The 21,602-nt window shown below is 40.3% G+C and overlaps 1 protein-coding gene across 3 annotated transcripts in view; it reads right to left on the reverse strand.

Annotated features, from left to right (window-relative positions):
• Positions 1–21,602, reverse strand: part of LOC109878698 (netrin-G1-like) — a 257,212-nt gene that overhangs the window by 29,992 nt on the left and 205,618 nt on the right. For 2 of the 3 annotated variants that reach the window (XM_031836409.1, XM_031836408.1), the window contains exons 5-6: positions 19,850–19,876; positions 9,433–9,477 (exon numbers count right to left, since the gene is read on the reverse strand). In XM_031836409.1, the coding sequence (XP_031692269.1) occupies positions 9,433–9,477; positions 19,850–19,876 (72 nt within the window). The remainder of the gene's footprint in view (positions 1–9,432; positions 9,478–19,849; positions 19,877–21,602) is intronic. The other variant, XM_031836410.1, reaches the window with a different exon arrangement.

Here is a 21,602-nt window from a genome sequence, read left to right on the forward strand (position 1 = left end):
GGCAGCTGCACCTGCAGTCCTGCAGTGTAATCGACAGGCCCCCTTTAAACGTTCACACACCACTGTCATCCTAAACCACAGAGGCATGCAACTAGAACACAAATATAAATAAATACATGTGGTTTCTTAAGAGAACCAGTGTTTTGAGAAAGAGTAGATACATGTCACAGCCACCCATCACCCCTCCAAGGCCAATAAATACCTTGCAAAAAAAACAACACTTTGCATTAAAACTAGTCGAATGTATGTAGAGGTGTGGCAAAGGGCAACATATCGGTGAGTGATATGTAGTGTAGTATTGTGTACTATTAGATTCCAGATTGGGAGTCAGGCTCTGCCTTGTATCTACTGTCTAGTCACACCACGTCAGGCAGGTATGCCAATCACAGAAGGACCCGTTCCAGATCAACCTTGTGTGTGACACCTAGTCTGCCCAGATCAGCCATTGAGTCAGATAGGAAGTTAGACAGAGAGACAGTCCTCTCTGAGCTACAGGCAGTTAGACAGACAGTCTGACAGTCCTCTCTGAGCTACAGGCAGTTAGACAGAGAGACAGTCCTCTCTGAGCTACAGGCAGTTAGACAGAGAGACAGTCCTCTCTGAGCTACGGGAAGTTTGACAGACAGGCAGACAGTCCTCTCTGATCTACAGGTAGTTTGACAGACAGACAGACAGTCCTCTCTGAGCTACAAGACGTTTGACAGACAGGCAGACCTCTCTGAGCTACAGGTAGTTTGACAGACAGACAGTCCTCTCTGAGCTACAGGCAGTTAGACAGACAGAGGCAGTTTGACAGACAGACAGTCCTCTCTGAGCTACAGGAAGATAGACAGAGGCAGTTTGACAGACAGACAGTCCTCTCTGAACTACAGGAAGATAGACAGACAGATATTCCCCTCTGAGTTACAGGCAGTTTGACAGACAGACAGTCCTCTCTGAGCTACAGGCAGTTTGACAGACAGACAGTCCTCTCTGAACTACAGGAAGATAGACAGACATTCCTCTCTGAGCTACAGGCAGTTTGACAGACAGACAGTCCTCTCTGAGCTACAGGCAGTTTGGCAGACAGACAGTCCTCTCTGAACTACAGGAAGATAGACAGACATTCCTCTCTGAGCTACAGGCAGTTTGACAGACAGACAGTCCTCTCTGAGCTACAGGCAGTTTGACAGACATACAGTCCTCTCTGAGCTACAAGCAGTTAGACAGACATACAGTCCTCTCTTCGCTACAGGCAGTTTGGCAGAATTACAGTAATCTCTGAGCTACAGGAAGTTAGACAGAGGCAGTTTGAAAGACAGACAGTCCTCTCTGAGCCACAGGCAGTTAGACAGACAGACAAACAGTCCTCTCTGAGCTACAAGCAGTTAGACAGACATACAGTCCTCTCTGAGCTACAAGCAGTTAGACAGACATATAGACCTCTCTTAGCTACAGGCAGTTTGTCATAATTACAGTAATCTCTGAGCTACAGGAAGTTAGACAGACAGAGGCAGTTTAACAGACAGACAGTCTCTCTGAGCTACAGGCAGTTAGACAGAGGCAGTTTGACAGACAAACAATTATCTCTGAGCTACAAGCAGTTAGACAGACAGAGGCAGTTTAACAGACAGACAGTCTCTCTGAGCTACAGGCAGTTAGACAGACAGACTGTCCTCTCTAAGATACAGGAAGTTAGACAGACAGACTGTCCTCTCTAAGCTACAGGAAGTTAGACAGGGGCAGTTTGACAGACAGACAGACAGACAGACAGTCATCTCTGAGCTACAGTCTGTTAGACAGACAGACCTCTCTGAGCTACAGGAAGTTAGACAGGGGCAGTTTGACAGACAGACAGTCCTCTCTGAGCTACAGGACGTTAGACAGAGGCAGTTAGACAGACAGACAGACAGTCATCTCTGAGCTACAGTCTGTTAGACAGACAGACCTCTCTGAGCTACAGGAAGTTAGACAGACAGACAGACAGTCCTCTCTGAGCCACAGGCAGTTTGACAGACAGACAGTCCTCTCTGAGCTACAGGAAGATAGACAGACATCAACTCTATCCAAGGTAGAGAATCCTGTTCTGGTCTATTTGTTGTCAAGTTGCACAGTTCCTTTAAGTTCTCAGAATGTTTCTGCTATCTGCGCTAAAAACCCTGCTCTTAGAAGAACAATACTCTTCCTGATTGTAAAATACGGTTACATGATTTATCATGACTAAAGTAATATCTATGAAACATATTCTAGAATATTTGTAATGTGAGGCATCACAATGATATGTTACAGAGCGTCCCTATTATATTTCACTGTGGAGAAGTGTATTCAATATCACTTGTAACAACTACACTACATCCAGATTGACATAAGATTACACAACCTATACCTTTACAGAACGTGTGTACCACATATCCATACCGCAAAGCTGTATACAGGAGATTCTAATCAGGGGGATACTTGTGGATTAGTACTGTGAAGGTACTACAGGGTTGGGCCAGGTACCTACAGTAGCCCACGTAGATTCATACAGTGGGGGTTTGGACAACAGTTGACACAGGGAGAACGGTACAAATCTGAGGAGCTCATACCTCACTTGCTGTTTGCAACTTGATCTGAAGGGACAGTTGACAAATCAACTTGATGAGCTACTAGACAAATAAAACAAAAAGAAGAATAAATAAATAAATAAATAAATCAACAAAAACATTATATATTTTGTTTAACATGAAATAATATAATGTTTTAAGTGGTTAAAGAACTATGCATCATACACATTCCTAGAGTACCAAAAAGGTTATTAAAAGAAGAGTGAGATAGGTGATCCTATATATTTCATGTTATATTCTGAGACTGCAAATACTAGAAGAATTAATTCCCACAGTGTTTTCTCTTTCAGTGCACTGTAGGAACATCTAACTAGTGTGGTCAACAGTGTGGTCGCCCTGACTGTTACAGACGCAGTCTGTCGAATCATGTTGCGTGGAATCTATTTAGGTTCACCATTTGGAAGAAACAAGAGGTAAAACAAAATGCTACTGTCTTCACAAGGTAGATGACCAGTAGTGTTGTTCTCCTGACAGATGACTAGTAGTGTTGTTCTCCTGACAGATGACCAGTAATGTGGTGTTGTTAAATTCTCCTGACAGATGACCAGTAGTATTGTGTTGTTACATTCTCCTGACAGATGACCAGTAGTGTTGTGTTGTTACATTCTCCTGACAGGTGACCAGTAGTATTGTGTTGTTACATTCTCCTGACAGGTGACCAGTAGTGTTGTGTTGTTACATTCTCCTGACAGGTGACCAGTAGTGTTGTGTTGTTACATTCTCCTGACAGGTGACCAGTAGTGTTGTGTTGTTACATTCTCCTGACAGGTGACCAGTAGTGTTGTGTTGTTACATTCTCCTGACAGGTGACCAGTAGTGTTGTGTTGTTACATTCTCCTGACAGATGACCAGTAGTATTGTGTTGTTACATTCTCCTGACAGATGACCAGTAGTGTTGTGTTGTTACATTCTCCTGACAGGTGACCAGTAGTGTTGTGTTGTTCTCCTGACAGGTGACCAGTAGTGTTGTGTTGTTCTCCTGACAGATGACCAGTAGTGTTGTGTTGTTACATTCTCCTGACAGGTGACCAGTAGTGTTGTGTTGTTCTCCTGACAGGTGACCAGTAGTGTTGTGTTGTTCTCCTGACAGATGACCAGTAGTGTTGTGTTGTTCTCCTGACAGGTGACCAGTAGTGTTGTGTTGTTCTCCTGACAGATGACCAGTAGTGTTGTGTTGTTCTCCTGACAGATGACCAGTAGTGTTGTGTTGTGTTGTTACATTCTCCTGACAGGTTACCAGTACTGTTGTGTTGTTACATTCTCCTGACAGGTGACCAGTAGTGTTGTGTTGTTACATTCTCCTGACAGATGACCAGTAGTGTTGTGTTGTTCTCCTGACAGATGACCAGTACTGTTGTGTTGTTCTCCTGACAGATGACCAGTAGTGTTGTGTTGTTACATTCTCCTGACAGGTGACCAGTAGTGTTGTGTTGTTCTCCTGACAGATGACCAGTAGTGTTGTGTTGTGTTGTTACATTCTCCTGACAGGTTACCAGTACTGTTGTGTTGTTACATTCTCCTGACAGGTGACCAGTAGTGTTGTGTTGTTACATTCTCCTGACAGATGACCAGTAGTGTTGTGTTGTTCTCCTGACAGATGACCAGTAGTGTTGTGTTGTTCTCCTGACAGATGACCAGTTGTGTTGTTACATTCTCCTGACAGGTGACCAGTAGTGTTGTGTTGTTCTCCTGACAGATGACCAGTAGTGTTGTGTTGTTCTCCTGACAGATGACCAGTAGTGTTGTGTTGTTACATTCTCCTGACAGGTGACCAGTAGTGTTGTGTTGTTCTCCTGACAGATGACCAGTAGTGTTGTGTTGTTCTCCTGACAGATGACCAGTAGTGTTGTGTTGTGTTGTTACATTCTCCTGACAGGTGACCAGTAGTGTTGTGTTGTTACATTCTCCTGACAGGTGACCAGTAGTGTTGTGTTGTTACATTCTCCTGACAGATGACCAGTAGTGTTGTGTTGTTACATTCTCCTGACAGATGACCAGTAGTGTTGTGTTGTTCTCCTGACAGATGACCAGTAGTGTTGTGTTGTTCTCCTGACAGATGACCAGTAGTGTTGTGTTGTTACATTCTCCTGACAGGTGACCAGTAGTGTTGTGTTGTTCTCCTGACAGATGACCAGTAGTGTTGTGTTGTGTTGTTACATTCTCCTGACAGATGACCAGTAGTGTTGTGTTGTTACATTCTCCTGACTGATGACAAGTAGTGTTGTGTTGTGTTGATACATTCTCCTGACAGATGACCAGTAGTGTTGTGTTATGTTGATACATTCTCCTGACAGATGACCAGTAGTGTTGTGTTGTGTTGTTACATTCTCCTGACAGATGACCAGTAGTGTTGTGTTGATACATTCTCCTGACAGATGACCAGTAGTGTTGTGTTATGTTGATACATTCTCCTGACAGATGACCAGTAGTGTTGTGTTGTGTTGTTACATTCTCCTGACAGATGACCAGTAGTGTTGTGTTGATACATTCTCCTGACAGATGACCAGTAGTGTTGTGTTGTTACATTCTCCTGACAGGTGACCAGTAGTGTTGTGTTGTTACATTCTCCTGACAGATGACCAGTAGTGTTGTGTTGTTACATTCTCCTGACAGATGACCAGTAGTGTTTTGTTGTGTTGTTACATTCTCCTGACAGATGACCAGTAGTGTTGTGTTGTGTTGTTACATTCTCCTGACAGGTGACCAGTAGTGTTGTGTTGTTACATTCTCCTGACAGATGACCAGTAGTGTTGTGTTGTTACATTCTCCTGACAGGTGACCAGTAGTGTTGTGTTGTTACATTCTCCTGACAGATGACCAGTAGTGTTGTGTTGTTACATTCTCCTGACAGATGACCAGTAGTGTTGTGTTGTTACATTCTCCTGACAGATGACCAGTAGTGTTTTGTTGTGTTGTTACATTCTCCTGACAGATTACCAGTAGTGTTGTGTTGTTCTCCTGACAGATGACCAGTAGTGTTGTGTTGTTCTCCTGACAGATGACCAGTAGTGTTGTGTTGTTACATTCTCCTGACAGGTGACCAGTAGTGTTGTGTTGTTCTCCTGACAGAAGACCAGTAGTGTTGTGTTGTTCTCCTGACAGATGACCAGTAGTGTTGTGTTGTTACATTCTCCTGACAGGTGACCAGTAGTGTTGTGTTGTTCTCCTGACAGATGACCAGTAGTGTTGTGTTGTGTTGTTACATTCTCCTGACAGATGACCAGTAGTGTTGTGTTGTTACATTCTCCTGACAGATGACAAGTAGTGTTGTGTTGTGTTGATACATTCTCCTGACAGATGACCAGTAGTGTTGTGTTGATACATTCTCCTGACAGATCACCAGTAGTGTTGTGTTGTTACATTCTCCTGACAGATGACCAGTAGTGTTGTGTTGTTACATTCTCCTGACAGATGACCAGTAGTGTTTTGTTGTGTTGTTACATTCTCCTGACAGGTGACCAGTAGTGTTTTGTTGTGTTGTTACATTCTCCTGACAGATGACCAGTAGTGTTGTGTTGTGTTGTGTTGTTACATTCTCCTGACAGGTGACCAGTAGTGTTGTGTTGTTACATTCTCCTGACAGATGACCAGTAGTGTTGTGTTGTTACATTCTCCTGACAGATGACCAGTAGTGTTGTGTTGATACATTCTCCTGACAGATCACCAGTAGTGTTGTGTTGTTACATTCTCCTGACAGATGACCAGTAGTGTTGTGTTGTTACATTCTCCTGACAGATGACCAGTAGTGTTTTGTTGTGTTGTTACATTCTCCTGACAGGTGACCAGTAGTGTTGTGTTGTTACATTCTCCTGACAGATGACCAGTAGTGTTGTGTTGTTACATTCTCCTGACAGATGACCAGTAGTGTTTTGTTGTGTTGTTACATTCTCCTGACAGATGACCAGTAGTGTTGTGTTGTGTTGTGTTGTTACATTCTCCTGACAGGTGACCAGTAGTGTTGTGTTGTTACATTCTCCTGACAGATGACCAGTAGTGTTGTGTTGTTACATTCTCCTGACAGATGACCAGTAGTGTTGTGTTCTTACATTCTCCTGACAGATGACCAGTAGTGTTGTGTTGTTACATTCTCTTGACAGATGACCAGTAATGTTGTGTTGTTACATTCTCCTGACAGATGACCAGTAGTGTTGTGTTGTTACATTCTCCTGACAGATGACCAGTAGTGTTGTGTTGTTACATTCTCCTGACAGATGACCAGTAGTGTTGTGTTGTTACATTCTCCTGACAGATGACCAGTAGTGTTGTGTTGTTACATTCTCCTGACAGATGACCAGTAGTATTGTGTTGTTACATTCTCCTGACAGATGACCAGTAGTGTTGTGTTGTTACATTCTCCTGACAGATGACCAGTAGTGTTGTGTTGTTACATTCTCCTGACAGATGACCAGTATTGTTGTGTTGTGTTGTTACATTCTCCTGACAGATGACTAGTAGTGTTGTGTTGTTACATTCTCCTGACAGATGACCAGTAGTGTTGTGTGGTTACATTCTCCTGACAGGTGACCAGTAGTGTTGTGTTGTTACATTCTCCTGACAGATGACCAGTAGTGTTGTGTTGTTACATTCTCCTGACAGATGACCAGTAGTGTTGTGTTGTTACATTCTCCTGACAGATGACCAGTAGTGTTGTGTTGTTACATTCTCCTGACAGATGACCAGTAGTGTTGTGTTGTTACATTCTCCTGACAGGTGACCAGTAGTGTTGTGTTGTTACATTCTCCTGACAGATGACCAGTAGTGTTGTGTTGTGTTGTTACATTCTCCTGACAGGTGACCAGTAGTGTTGTGTTGTTACATTCTCCTGACAGATGACCAGTAGTGTTGTGTTGTTACATTCTCCTGACAGATGACCAGTAGTGTTTTGTTGTGTTGTTACATTCTCCTGACAGATGACCAGTAGTGTTGTGTTGTGTTGTGTTGTGTTGTGTTGTTACATTCTCCTGACAGGTGACCAGTAGTGTTGTGTTGTTACATTCTCCTGACAGATGACCAGTAGTGTTGTGTTGTTACATTCTCCTGACAGATGACCAGTAGTGTTGTGTTCTTACATTCTCCTGACAGATGACCAGTAGTGTTGTGTTGTTACATTCTCTTGACAGATGACCAGTAATGTTGTGTTGTTACATTCTCCTGACAGATGACCAGTAGTGTTGTGTTGTTACATTCTCCTGACAGATGACCAGTAGTGTTGTGTTGTTACATTCTCCTGACAGATGACCAGTAGTGTTGTGTTGTTACATTCTCCTGACAGATGACCAGTATTGTTGTGTTGTGTTGTTACATTCTCCTGACAGATGACTAGTAGTGTTGTGTTGTTACATTCTCCTGACAGATGACCAGTAGTGTTGTGTGGTTACATTCTCCTGACAGGTGACCAGTAGTGTTGTGTTGTTACATTCTCCTGACAGATGACCAGTAGTGTTGTGTTGTTACATTCTCCTGACAGATGACCAGTAGTGTTGTGTTGTTACATTCTCCTGACAGATGACCAGTAGTGTTGTGTTGTGTTGTTACATTCTCCTGACAGATGACCAGTAGTGTTGTGTTGTTTCATTCTCCTGACCGGTGACCAGTAGTGTTGTGTTGTTGCATTCTCCTGACAGATGACCAGTAGTGTAGTGTTGTGTTGATACATTCTCCTGACAGATGACCAGTAGTGTTGTGTTGTGTTGTTACATTCTCCTGACAGATGACCAGTAGTGTTGTGTTGTTACATTCTCCTGACAGATGACCAGTAGTGTTGTGTTGTTACATTCTCCTGACAGATGACCAGTAGTGTTGTGTTGTTACATTCTCCTGGCAGATGACCAGTAGTGTTGTGTTGTTACATTCTCCTGGCAGATGACCAGTAGTGTTGTGTTGTTACATTCTCCTGACATACCAGCACCACACTTCCTCTAGGAAACCTCAGTGGGATTATTCCCCATAAATCTCCTCACCGGTCCGTACGGTAAACACACAACAATCCCACTGCTGTCCGCATCTCTTCTCCATCCGATAACAAAGAAAGAAACTGCCTAAGTCCCTTTTACATGCTCTGCAATGTTCTCGCCAGATATAAACCCAAGACACATACCGTATAGCACACTCTGGCTTCTATACCTATACATCTGCTTGGCTAGAGCTCTCCATGGAAATACAGGGACAGGTTTTTTTTGCAAGACGGTCGCCACATCCTCAGCACATCTGCACACTGGATTAACTTGAGTTTGCCTGAAATCAATCTACATAAACCGCTCCGTGAAACCTCCCTCTTTTCTTCCACCAAGCACAGATAGAATTTTTGAATCCCTAGAAGCGCCACGCATAATTAAAACAGAGGGGATCAGCAAAGGTATATTGAAACGGGATAGAAGAAAGAGAGACGAGGGAGAGGGAGAGAAAGAGATAGGCTCTCTATCTTTATACTGCTCTCGTGTAGAGATTCCGCATCTGGGGGGCTCAAGTGAGGGGCAAAAGGGTGGGGTGGTGGTGAGGGGGATATTGTAATGGAGTCACAGAATGTCGCAGCACAACCATGTCTGCCGACTACGCCAGAAAATCAAACTTCCTGTTTTGAAGGTGTCCTCTTTTCTCTCTTTCACAAAAAAAGAGAGAGTGAATAAAGGAAGAAAAAAAAGATATATACTGTATATATTTGTGTTTGTTTAAAAAAAAATCTAGATTATTAAAGGTTTTAACACAGATGAACTCTAGGCAGGAAAAGCTCCCACCTGGGGGATCTGGCCTCCACTGACACAGCTAGTACACTCACTGTATGACTACTGTATATTTGAGGAGTATCTGTAAAGAGATATGTTTCATCTTAGTTGGAGGTATAGCCTACCTTGGTTTCGGTTAGCAACACCTAGGGATGAGACATTCGGCCGAACTGAATGCAATCGGGAGAAACCATAAGTTATTAGGTGCAATGGCTATAGTGGACATCAGATTCATAAACAGTACTAGAAGTTCTAATACAGTTTGACTGATGGGGCAGACAACTAGACACACCGGCTTTACTCAGAACAACTCAGAACAACAGAATGACTGACAAGCCTGTACAGGGACAAGCAGTAGATGCATCCCAACACCAGTCCCAGACCATGTCACAGATGATGCGATTGTGTCGTTTCATGACTCACTTGAGTGTGTGCATCGATGGCAATGATGAATAAACATAAACAACAACAACAACAAAAATATATAACAAACGACAGTCTCTACTTGAGATTCTCTCTGATATGTAGTGGGACAATAACTTATGCAAACATAAGGGTTGGTTCAAGTGTCACAGGCATTTTGTTGAGTTCATCAAATTAATGCAATCAATATCTAATTACAGTGATTTCAGGTCGAGGAATCACAAAGAATAAATCATGTGGTGTCTCAGGAATTGGAATGACTGATAGTTATGGTGTAACCTCATAATTACATACAATTCTGTATTTCTGTGATGGGGATTTTACAGGTGGTGTTTGTTGTTTGTGGTCAGTTGGGTGAAGGAGCAGTGTTGAGCCGAGACAGAAGGGAGGTCTTGTTACTTGTTCTAGCATTGTAATCGTTCATTAAAGCAGCAATACGTCTCTGTGTTACAGTATCCTTGATGTCAGTGTGGTCAGGTAGTCATGTGATCATTAGTGACCAGTGGTGTCACAGCAAGCAATTTAACTACCGTGTGATTGGATAGTGAACCGTACTGTGTGGCGTGTCTAATCATTTGAAATTCATTCAGTTTGGTTAAAGATAAGGGTAATGCTTTTAAAATAAAGTGTTTGGGTATGCATGCACTCAGGCACATAGACATACAGTTAGTTTATGCTGTAGTGTTTGACTACATTTCTATCCAAACCCAGTTCTAAATAAGTTGTACATTTAATAATTGCCACAAGTTCGAATTCAGTTAAGATGCTCTAAATGAGAAGTGACATATATACTCAATGCTCTCATAATGAAATGAATGCTCTCATAATGAAATGAATGCTCCTATAATTAAATGAATGCTCTAATAATGAAATGAATGCTCTCATAATGAAATGAATGCTCTCATAATGAAATGAATGCTCCTATAATTAAATGAATGCTCCTATAATTAAATGAATGCTCTCATAATGAAATGAATGCTCCTATAATTAAATGAATGCTCTCATAATGAAATGAATGCTCCTATAATTAAATGAATGCTCTAATAATGAAATGAATGCTCTCATAATGAAATGAATGCTCTCATAATGAAATTAATGCTCTCATAATGAAATGAATGCTCCTATAATTAAATGAATGCTCTCATAATGAAATGAATGCTCCTATAATTAAATGAATGCTCCTATAATTAAATGAATGCTCTAATAATGAAATGAATGCTCTAATAATGAAATGAATGCTCTCATAATGAAATGAATGCTCTCATAATGAAATGAATGCTCCTATAATTAAATGAATGCTCTCATAATGAAATGAATGCTCTCATAATGAAATGAATGCTCCTATAATTAAATGAATGCTCCTATAATTAAATGAATGCTCTAATAATGAAATGAATGCTCTAATAATGAAATGAATGCTCTCATAATGAAATGAATGCTCCTATAATTAAATGAATGCTCTCATAATGAAATGAATGCTCTCATAATGAAATGAATGCTCTCATAATGAAATGAATGCTCTAATAATGAAATGAATGCTCTCATAATGAAATGAAATGAGCTCAGATAACAAATTATATATATTACACATATTATACATATGCATATATATATATATATATATATATATATATATATATATATATATATATATATATATATATATATATACAGTGCCTTGCGAAAGTATTCGGCCCCCTTGAACTTTGCGACCTTTTGCCACATTTCAGGCTTCAAACATAAAGATATAAAACTGTATTTTTTTGTGAAGAATCAACAACAAGTGGGACACAATCATGAAGTGGAATGACATTTATTAGATATTTCAAACTTTTTTAACAAATCAAAAACTTAAAAATTGGGCGTGCAAAATTATTCAGCCCCTTTACTTTCAGTGCAGCAAACTCTCTCCAGAAGTTCAGTGAGGATCTCTGAATGATCCAATGTTGACCTAAATGACTAATGATGATAAATACAATCCACCTGTGTGTAATCAAGTCTCCGTATAAATGCACCTGCACTGTGATAGTCTCAGAGGTCCGTTAAAAGTGCAGAGAGCATCATGAAGAACAAGGAACACACCAGGCAGGTCTGAGACACTGTTGTGAAGAAGTTTAAAGCCGGATTTGGATAAAACGTTATGTTTGGCGTAAAAGCAACACAGCTCATCACCCTGAACACACCAGCCCCACTGTCAAACATGGTGGTGGCAGCATCATGGTTTGGGCCTGCTTTTCTTTAGCAGGGACAGGGAAGATGGTTAAAATTGATGGAGGGGATCAGCAAAGGTATATTGAAACGGGATAGAAGAAATTGGGATGGATGGAGCCAAATACAGGACCATTCTGGAAGAAAACCTGATGGAGTCTGCAAAAGACCTGAGACTGGGACGGAGATTTGTCTTCCAACAAGACAATGATCCAAAACATAAAGCAAAATCTACAATGGAATTGTTCAAAAATAAACATATCCAGGTGTTAGAATGGCCAAGTCAAAGTCCAGACCTGAATCCAATCGAGAATCTGTGGAAAGAACTGAAAACTGCTGTTCACAAATGCTCTCCATCCAACCTCACTGAGCTCGAGCTGTTTTGCAAGGAGGAATGGGAAAAAATGTCAGTCTCTCGATGTGCAAAACTGATAGAGACATACCCCAAGCGACTTACAGCTGTAATCGCAGCAAAAGGTGGCGCTACAAAGTATTAACTTAAGGGGGCTGAATAATTTTGCACGCCCAATTTTTCAGTTTTTGATTTGTTAAAAAAGTTTGAAAAAGCCTATAAATGTCGTTCCACTTCATGATCGTGTCCCACTTGTTGTTGATTCTTCACAAAAAAATACAGTTTTATATCTTTATGTTTGAAGCCTGAAATGTGGCAAAAGGTCGCAAAGTTCAAGGGGGCCGAATACTTTCGCAAGGCACTGTATATATATATATTGCTTTAATGGCTGCATTAGGGCGATTCTGGCTGGCTTAATAAACCTGAAATAAAGTTGATGGAAGGTCAATAAATAATTAAAGTACTTCCAAACAACAATATGAAAAAGTGTTTTCTGTTCTGAGGGTAGATCTGGGGGTAGTTCTATTCCAGGATATTTAGCTGTGTTCTGCTTGGTTCCTTTATTTATTTTAGAGAACATAGCTACATACCCACAATTTCAGTTTGTTTTCCCTCAACTTCATCCCTGGTGTGGCTATAGAACCAAAATTGAGTAGTGTTTTGTGTTGTGGCTATAGAACCAAAACTGGGTAGTGTTTTGTGTTGTGGCTATAGAACCAAAATTGAGTAGTGTTTTGTGTTGTGGCTATAGAACCAAAACTGGGTAGTGTTTTGTGTTGTGGCTATAGAACCAAAATTGGGTAGTGTTTTGTGTTGTGGCTATAGAACCAAAACTGGGTAGTGTTTTGTGTTGTGGCTATAGAACCAAAACTGGGTAGTGTTTTGTGTTGTGGCTATAGAACCAAAATTGGGTAGTGTTTTGTGTTGTGGCTATAGAACCAAAATTGGGTAGTGTTTTGTGTTGTCAGAACCAACACTTTGTTGTGTTTCCCTGGTGTGGTTACAGAACTGGCTACAGAACCAAAACTGGGTGGTGTTTCCCTGGTGTGGCTATAGAACTGGCTACAGAACCAAAACTGGGTGATGTTTCCCTGGTGTGGCTTTAGAAGCAAAACTGGGTAGTGTTGTGTCTTGGCTAAAGAACCAAAACTGGGTAGTGTTTTGTTGTGTTGTGGCTACAGAACCCCAACTGGGTAGTGTTTTGTTGTGTTGTGGCTACAGAACCCAAACTGGGTAGTGTTTTGTGGCTACAGAACCCAAACTGGGTAGTGTTTTGTTGTGTCTTGGCTACAGAACCAAAACTGGGTAGTGTTTTGTTGTGTTGTGGATACAGAACCAAAACTGGGTAGTGTGTTGTGTTGTGGCTACAGAACCCAAACTGGGTAGTGTTTTGTTGTGTCTTGGCTACAGAACCAAAAGTGGGTAGTGTTTTGTGTTGTGGTTACAGAACCCAAACTGGGTAGTGTTTTGTGTTGTGGCTACAGAACCAAAACTGGGTAGTGTTTTGTGTTGTGGCTACAGAACCAAAACTGGGTAGTGTTTTGTGTTGTGGCTACAGAACCAAAACTGGGTAGTGTTTTGTTGTGTTGTGGATACAGAACGAAAACTGGGTAGTGTGTTATGTTGTGGCTACAGAACCCAAACTGGGTAGTGTTTTGTTGTGTCTTGGCTACAGAACCAAAAGTGGGTAGTGTTTTGTGTTGTGGTTACAGAACCCAAACTGGGTAGTGTTTTGTGTTGTGGCTACAGAACCAAAACTGGGTAGTGTTTTGTGTTGTGGCTACAGAACCAAAACTGGGTAGTGTTTTGTGTTGTGGCTACAGAACCAAAACTGGGTAGTGTTTTGTTGTGTTGTGGCTACAGAACCAAAACTGGGTAGTGTGTTGTGTTGTGGCTACAGAACCCAAACTGGGTAGTGTTTTGTTGTGTTGTGGCTACAGAACCAAAACTGGGTAGTGTGTTGTTGTGTTGTGGCTACAGAACCCAAACTGGGTAGTGTTTTGTTGTGTCTTGGCTACAGAACCCAAATTGGGTAGTGTTTTGTGTTGTGGTTACAGAACCCAAACTGGGTAGTGTTTTGTTGTGTCTTGGCTACAGAACCCAAACTGGGTAGTGTGTTGTGTTGTGGCTACAGAACCCAAACTGGGTAGTGTGTTGTGTTGTGGCTACAGAACCAAAACTGGGTAGTGTGTTGTGTTGTGGCTACAGAACCAAAACTGGGTAGTGTTTTGTGTTGTGGCTACAGAACCCAAACTGGGTAGTGTGTTGTGTTGTGGCTACAGAACCAAAACGGGGTAGTGTTTTGTGTTGTGGCTACAGAACCCAACCTGGGTAGTGTTTTGTGTTGTGGTCGTTAGGTGGGAGGGTGCTTCTGCAGGTATAGAGACAGAAAGTCAGCATCTCTTGAGAGCTTCATTGCCTACAGGCCTGTGAATGAACGATACAGACATGGCCCTAAGTCAGTCAGTCAGTGTGCCCTTTATGGGAGTCCCACCCACAGACAGACAGACAGGATGTAACACAGACATTCCCCACTAGGATTCTGAGAGAGCAGCCATGGTCTGGCTAGGTGTTGGGTTGGGGAGGCTATAGGGAGGGGGTGATGTGTGAGAGGTGTATGTATATACAGTATGTATATCTATGGAGAACATGCATGCAGCACAGGCAGGAGACAACATTGAACTCATTCAGCTCTCTAAGGTTGGGGTGGAGGGGTGGAGGGAGGGAGGGTGTCCACTTGGTTCCATGCTCATTTCTGAAGCCAAATATCTCTGAATTTTCATAAGAAACGGTTTCTTATTGTTTGGATCAAATTATACTTTTATGTTAGACTGAGCTCAGTTGTGGTAACTGTTGTGGTTCAGAGTTCAGTGCCAACTAGCGAGTTCATTTTACCAGCATATTGTCATTGTAAATATGCTGATACCATTGTAAATATTAAACATGGCAACATCCCAATACTTATAAAGAGCTTCCTTTAGTCGTCTTCTTCACTTCCTGAATGCTGACACATAAAAAGACTGGGTAGGTCTGATAGTAATACTGCTCTAATATATCTAGTTCCTAGTTATCTTGTTCCTGGTTATCTAGTCCTAGTTATCTAGTCCTAGTTATCTGGTTCTAGTTATCTAGACCTAGTTATCTAGTCCTAGTTATCTAGTTATAGGTATCTAGTCCTAGTTATCTAGACCTAGTAATCTAGTCCTGGTTATCTAGTTATCTAGTCCTAGTTATCTAGTTATCTAGACCTAGTTATCTAGTTATCTACTCCTAGTTATCTAGTCCTAGTTATCTAGACCTAGTTATCTAGTTGTCTAGTTATCTAGTCATAGTTATCTAGTCCTAGTTATCTAGTTATCTAGACCTAGTTATCTAGACCTAGTTATCTAGTTGTCTAGTTATCTAGTCATAGTTATCTAGTTATCTAGACCTAGTTATCTAGTCCAGTTATCTAGTTATTTAGACCTAGTTATCTAGTCCTAGTTATCTAGATATCTAGGCCTAGTTATCTAGTTATCTAGTCCTAGTTATCTAGTCCTAGTTATCTAGTTGTCTAGTTATCTAGTTATTTAGACCTAGTTATCTAGTCCTAGTTATCTAGATATCTAGGCCTAGTTATCTAGTTATCTAGACCTAGTTATCTAGACCTAGTTGTCTAGTTATATAGACCAGGTTATCTAGTCCTAGTTATCTAGTCCTAGTTATCTAGTTATCTAGACCTAGTAATCTAGTCCTAGTTATCTAGTCCTAGTTATCTTGTCCTAGTTATCTAGTTATATATACCTAGTTATCTTGTCCTAGTTATCTAGTTATATAGACCTAGTTATCTAGTTATCTAGTCATAGTTATCTAGTCCAAGTTATCTAGACCTAGTTATCTAGACCTAGTTATCTAGTTATCTAGTCCTAGTTATCTAGTTATCTAGACCTAGTTATCTAGTTATCTAGACAATTATCTAGTGCTAGTTATCTAGTCCTAGTTATCTAGTTATCTAGACCTAGTTATCTAGTCCTAGTTATCTAGTCCTAGTTATCTAGTTATATAGACCTAGTTATCTAGTTATCTAGTCATTGTTATCTAGTCCGAGTTATCTAGACCTAGTTATCTAGACCTAGTTATCTAGTTATCTAGTCCTAGTTATCTAGTTATCTAGTCCTAGTTACCTAGTTATCTAGACCTAGTTATCTAGTTATATAGACCAGGTTATCTAGTCCTAGTTATCTAGTCCTAGTTATCTAGTTATCTAGTCCTAGTTATCTAGACCTAGTTATCTAGTTATCTAGTCCTAGTTATCTAGTCCTAGTTATCTAGTCCTAGTTTTCTAGTCCTAGTTATCTAGTCCTAGTTATCTAGTTATCTAGTCCTAGTTATCTAGTCCTAGTTATATAGTCCTAGTTATCTAGTTATCTAGACCTAGTTATCTAGTCCTAGTTATCTAGTCCTAGTTTTCTAGTCCTAGTTATCTAGTCCTAGTTATCTAGTTATCTAGTCCTAGTTATCTAGTCCTAGTTATCTAGTTATCTAGACCTAGTTATCTAGTCCTAGTTATCTAGTCCTAGTTATCTAGTTATCTAGTCCTAGTTATCTAGTTATCTAGACCTAGTTATCTAGTTGTCTAGTTATCTAGTCATAGTTATCTAGTCATAGTTATCTAGTTATCTAGACCTAGTTATCTAGTCTAGTTATCTAGTTATTTAGACCTAGTTATCTAGTCCTAGTTATCTAGATATCTAGGCCTAGTTATCTAGTTATCTAGTCCTAGTTATCTAGTCCTAGTTATCTAGTTGTCTAGTTATCTAGTTATTTAGACCTAGTTATCTAGTCCTAGTTATCTAGATATCTAGGCCTAGTTATCTAGTTATCTAGTCCTAGTTATCTAGTTATCTAGACCTAGTTATCTAGACCTAGTTGTCTAGTTATATAGACCAGGTTATCTAGTCCTAGTTATCTAGTCCTAGTTATCTAGTTATCTAGACCTAGTAATCTAGTCCTAGTTATCTAGTCCTAGTTATCTTGTCCTAGTTATCTAGTTATATATACCTAGTTATCTTGTCCTAGTTATCTAGTTATATAGACCTAGTTATCTAGTTATCTAGTCATAGTTATCTAGTCCAAGTTATCTAGACCTAGTTATCTAGTCTTAGTTATCTAGTTATCTAGACCTAGTTATCTAGTCCTAGTTATCTAGTCCTAGTTATCTAGTTATATAGACCTAGTTATCTAGTTATCTAGTCCTAGTTATCTAGTCCTAGTTATCTAGTTGTCTAGTTATCTAGTTATTTAGACCTAGTTATCTAGTCCTAGTTATCTAGATATCTAGGCCTAGTTATCTAGTTATCTAGTCCTAGTTATCTAGTTATCTAGACCTAGTTATCTAGACCTAGTTGTCTAGTTATATAGACCAGGTTATCTAGTCCTAGTTATCTAGTCCTAGTTATCTAGTTATCTAGACCTAGTAATCTAGTCCTAGTTATCTAGTCCTAGTTATCTTGTCCTAGTTATCTAGTTATATATACCTAGTTATCTTGTCCTAGTTATCTAGTTATATAGACCTAGTTATCTAGTTATCTAGTCATAGTTATCTAGTCCTAGTTATCTAGATATCTAGGCCTAGTTATCTAGTTATCTAGTCCTAGTTATCTAGTCCTAGTTATCTAGTTGTCTAGTTATCTAGTTATTTAGACCTAGTTATCTAGTCCTAGTTATCTAGATATCTAGGCCTAGTTATCTAGTTATCTAGTCCTAGTTATCTAGTTATCTAGACCTAGTTATCTAGACCTAGTTGTCTAGTTATATAGACCAGGTTATCTAGTCCTAGTTATCTAGTCCTAGTTATCTAGTTATCTAGACCTAGTAATCTAGTCCTAGTTATCTAGTCCTAATTATCTTGTCCTAGTTATCTAGTTATATATACCTAGTTATCTTGTCCTAGTTATCTAGTTATATAGACCTAGTTATCTAGTTATCTAGTCATAGTTATCTAGTCCAAGTTATCTAGACCTAGTTATCTAGACCTAGTTATCTAGTTATCTAGACAATTATCTAGTCCTAGTTATCTAGTCCTAGTTATCTAGTTATCTAGACCTAGTTATCTAGTCCTAGTTATCTAGTCATAGTTATCTAGTCCGAGTTATCTAGACCTAGTTATCTAGACCTAGTTATCTAGTTATCTAGTCCTAGTTATCTAGTTATCTAGTCCTAGTTATCTAGTTATCTAGACCTAGTTATCTAGTTATATAGACCAGGTTATCTAGTCCTAGTTATCTAGTCCTAGTTATCTAGTTATCTAGACATAATTATCTAGTCCTAGTTATCTAGTCCTAGTTATCTAGTTATCTAGTCCTAGTTATCTAGTTATCTAGTCCTAGTTATCTAGACCTAGTTATCTAGTTATCTAGTCCTAGTTATCTAGTCCTAGTTTTCTAGTCCTAGTTATCTAGTCCTAGTTATCTAGTTATCTAGTCCTAGTTATCTAGTTATCTAGTCCTAGTTATCTAGTCCTAGTTATCTAGTCCTAGTTATCTAGTTATCTAGACATAATTATCTAGTCCTAGTTATCTAGTCCTAGTTATCTAGTTATCTAGACCTAGTTATCTAGTCCTAGTTATCTAGTCCTAGTTATCTAGTTATCTAGTCCTAGTTATCTAGTCCTAGTTATCTAGTCCTTTGGATATCTGCAGTCATGGAGATACAGACTGTAGTTTAGGAAAAGGAAACTATTCAAACACTAATGGGATGCTTTCCATATAAACTGCTTTTTGTCTATTGGTTTCCCCCAAGTAGAGAGGGTTCTAGCCAGATAAATAGATTGATGGATAGACTGATGTGGAATGAGCAGGGGCGCTTTTACTTGTTCAACACTTGGGTGCATCCTAAATGACATCCCCTATACCCTACATAGTGCACTACTTTTGACCAGAGCTCTATGGACCTTGGTCAAAAGCAGTGCACTTTACAGAACATAGGGGGACGCATCCTTGGTGTGTGTGTGTGTCTTCTGTTATTCTCCTGAGTCCCAGTCGGCTGCTGTAGTAACTGTAGATTGTGTCTCTAGACGTCTCTCTCTGTGCTCCAGGGGCCACTGGCTTCAGCAGATAATACTCATACTGAAATGACCCCCCGGATATTATCCCACCACTGAGGTCAGGGCATATTAATAAACTCTATATGGCATTTATTTATAATGCAAAAAGGGGGTGGGGGAAATGGTGTTTTGTATGCATGCTCAGGTGTGTGGCTGCAATCTAGGCTTAACTTGTTGAAGGTGAATTAGTCCACCTCCACACGTAGCCTTCTAGACAACATGGCAGAAAGCTATTGTCATTTCCTTCAGAGAGGGGAAAAAAAGGGGAATTGAACTAAACCCTGGCATAATGAACACTTACAAATCAATTATGACTGATCCTTCACTTAAATTAATAATGGGAGGACCTAAATCAGAAATGAACATTTAAAACCACGTGGACTTTAGGGATGGATATGATCAGGCATAGTAAAGCAGCAAGCAGTTTCTGTGTGGGTGCGGTGTGGGTGGGGGGGGGTCTGCTTCATTTACTTACTAACTGGACCAATGTTACTGGGGATGCCTGTAAGAGAAAGACAAAACAGTTGGGAAATTAGTCTTTTACATTTAATTCTACATTAACAAATTGTATATTGCAGTTAAGGACATTGTTTGTATTCATTTCAACACATTGAATGTAATCTAGTAAATACAATCGCACGCACGCCAGCGGCAGAGAGACTAGCTGTTAAAGCATTGGGCCAGTAACCGAAAGGTCGCTGGTTTGAATACCCGAGCTGACAAGGTGAAGAATCTGTCAATGTGACTTTGAGCAAGGCTCTTAACCCTAATTTGTTCCAGGGGCCGCTGTACTACTATGGTTTAACTCTTTAGTTAAAACTATACTAAATATATTAATATGTCACAAAATAAGTGATTAAAAAACACTGTTTTGCAAGGTCTACAGTAACTTCAACTGCATGTCTGGGGTAGCACACTGGTGTAGCCGGAGGACAGCTAGCTTCCGTCCCCCTCTGGCTACATTGACTTCAATACAAAACCTGGGAGGCTCGTAGGCCTCAGCCCCTTCCATAGACATACATGGTAATTATGATACTTCTGGAGGATGGCCTCCAACCAATCAAAACTTTTGCAGTATGAACGGGCATGTTGCCCATTGAATCATAGAATTAGGATCAGAAAATGAACCTTGTGTGTTGTATTGGGATAGTGCCACAGAGCATTATGGGGGTTCTATGTGTTGAGAAGCTTGGTGACATTGTTGGAGACAGATTAAGAGTGAAGAGTGATAGTTTAGCATTTTTTAAAATTATTATTCAATTAAAATTTGTTTTTTCAAAATACAGGAGACGGAAGAGGTGTATTATAAATAGTTTTCTTGGTTTTAGAAATGTATTTGTGTGTCCATTTAGTGCTATTTATTTAACATTTTTAGAAGTTAGCTGTGCTAACTTCAGTAGCTAGCTAGCAGTTCTCTCCGCCAGAATGATAGAATGGCCAACGCTGCTGAAAATGTTGTGGACATTCTGTTGAAAAACAATCTTTCATTCTCTGGGGTACACGGAAAAGTGTGCGAATTAAAAGTGAAGGTCGACCTCTGCCTGAGATCAGTTTCATGAAGAAGGATGAAAAGGTGAGAATTAAAAGTGAGGGTCGACCTCTGCCTGAGATCAGTTTCATGAAGAAGGATGAAAAGGTGTGAATTAAAAGGGAGGGTCGACCTCTGCCTGAGATCAGTTTCATGAAGAAGGATGAAAAGTGAGGGTGTTCAATACTAACTGGTATCACTGCATTTCAGTGCTAGTTGCGTCACTACAGACCCTGATTCTATTACAGGCTGTATCACAACCAGCCGTGATTGGGAGTCCCACAAGGCGGCGCACAACTTGGCACAGCATCATCCGCGTTATGGTTTTGTCGGGGTAGGCCGTCATTGTAAATAGAAATGTGTTCTTAACTGACTTGCCTAGTTAAAAACATTTTTAAAAAAGAGGTAAGTGCACGCTTTACTTGCTGAACATATCAAACTTTCAACTGTCTTTTCTAGGATGTCGATGAGTGTAGTCTGGACCAGGGGTCTGAACGTGAATGGAAAGGCACTGGAGCAACGAACCGCCCTTGCTGTCTCTGCCTGGCCAGTTACTCTCTCTCCACCGGGATTCTCTACCTCTAACCCTGTTACAGGGGCTGACGTGAACTTCCTGTCGGGGTTTGGCGCCCCCTTCGGGTTTGTGCCGTGGGGGAGATCTTCATGGGCTATACTCAGCCTTGTTTCAGGGTAGTAAGTT

This window comes from Oncorhynchus kisutch, linkage group LG11 (genome assembly GCF_002021735.2).
Source record: "Oncorhynchus kisutch isolate 150728-3 linkage group LG11, Okis_V2, whole genome shotgun sequence".
In the NCBI taxonomy this organism is placed as follows: Eukaryota; Metazoa; Chordata; class Actinopteri; order Salmoniformes; family Salmonidae; genus Oncorhynchus; species Oncorhynchus kisutch.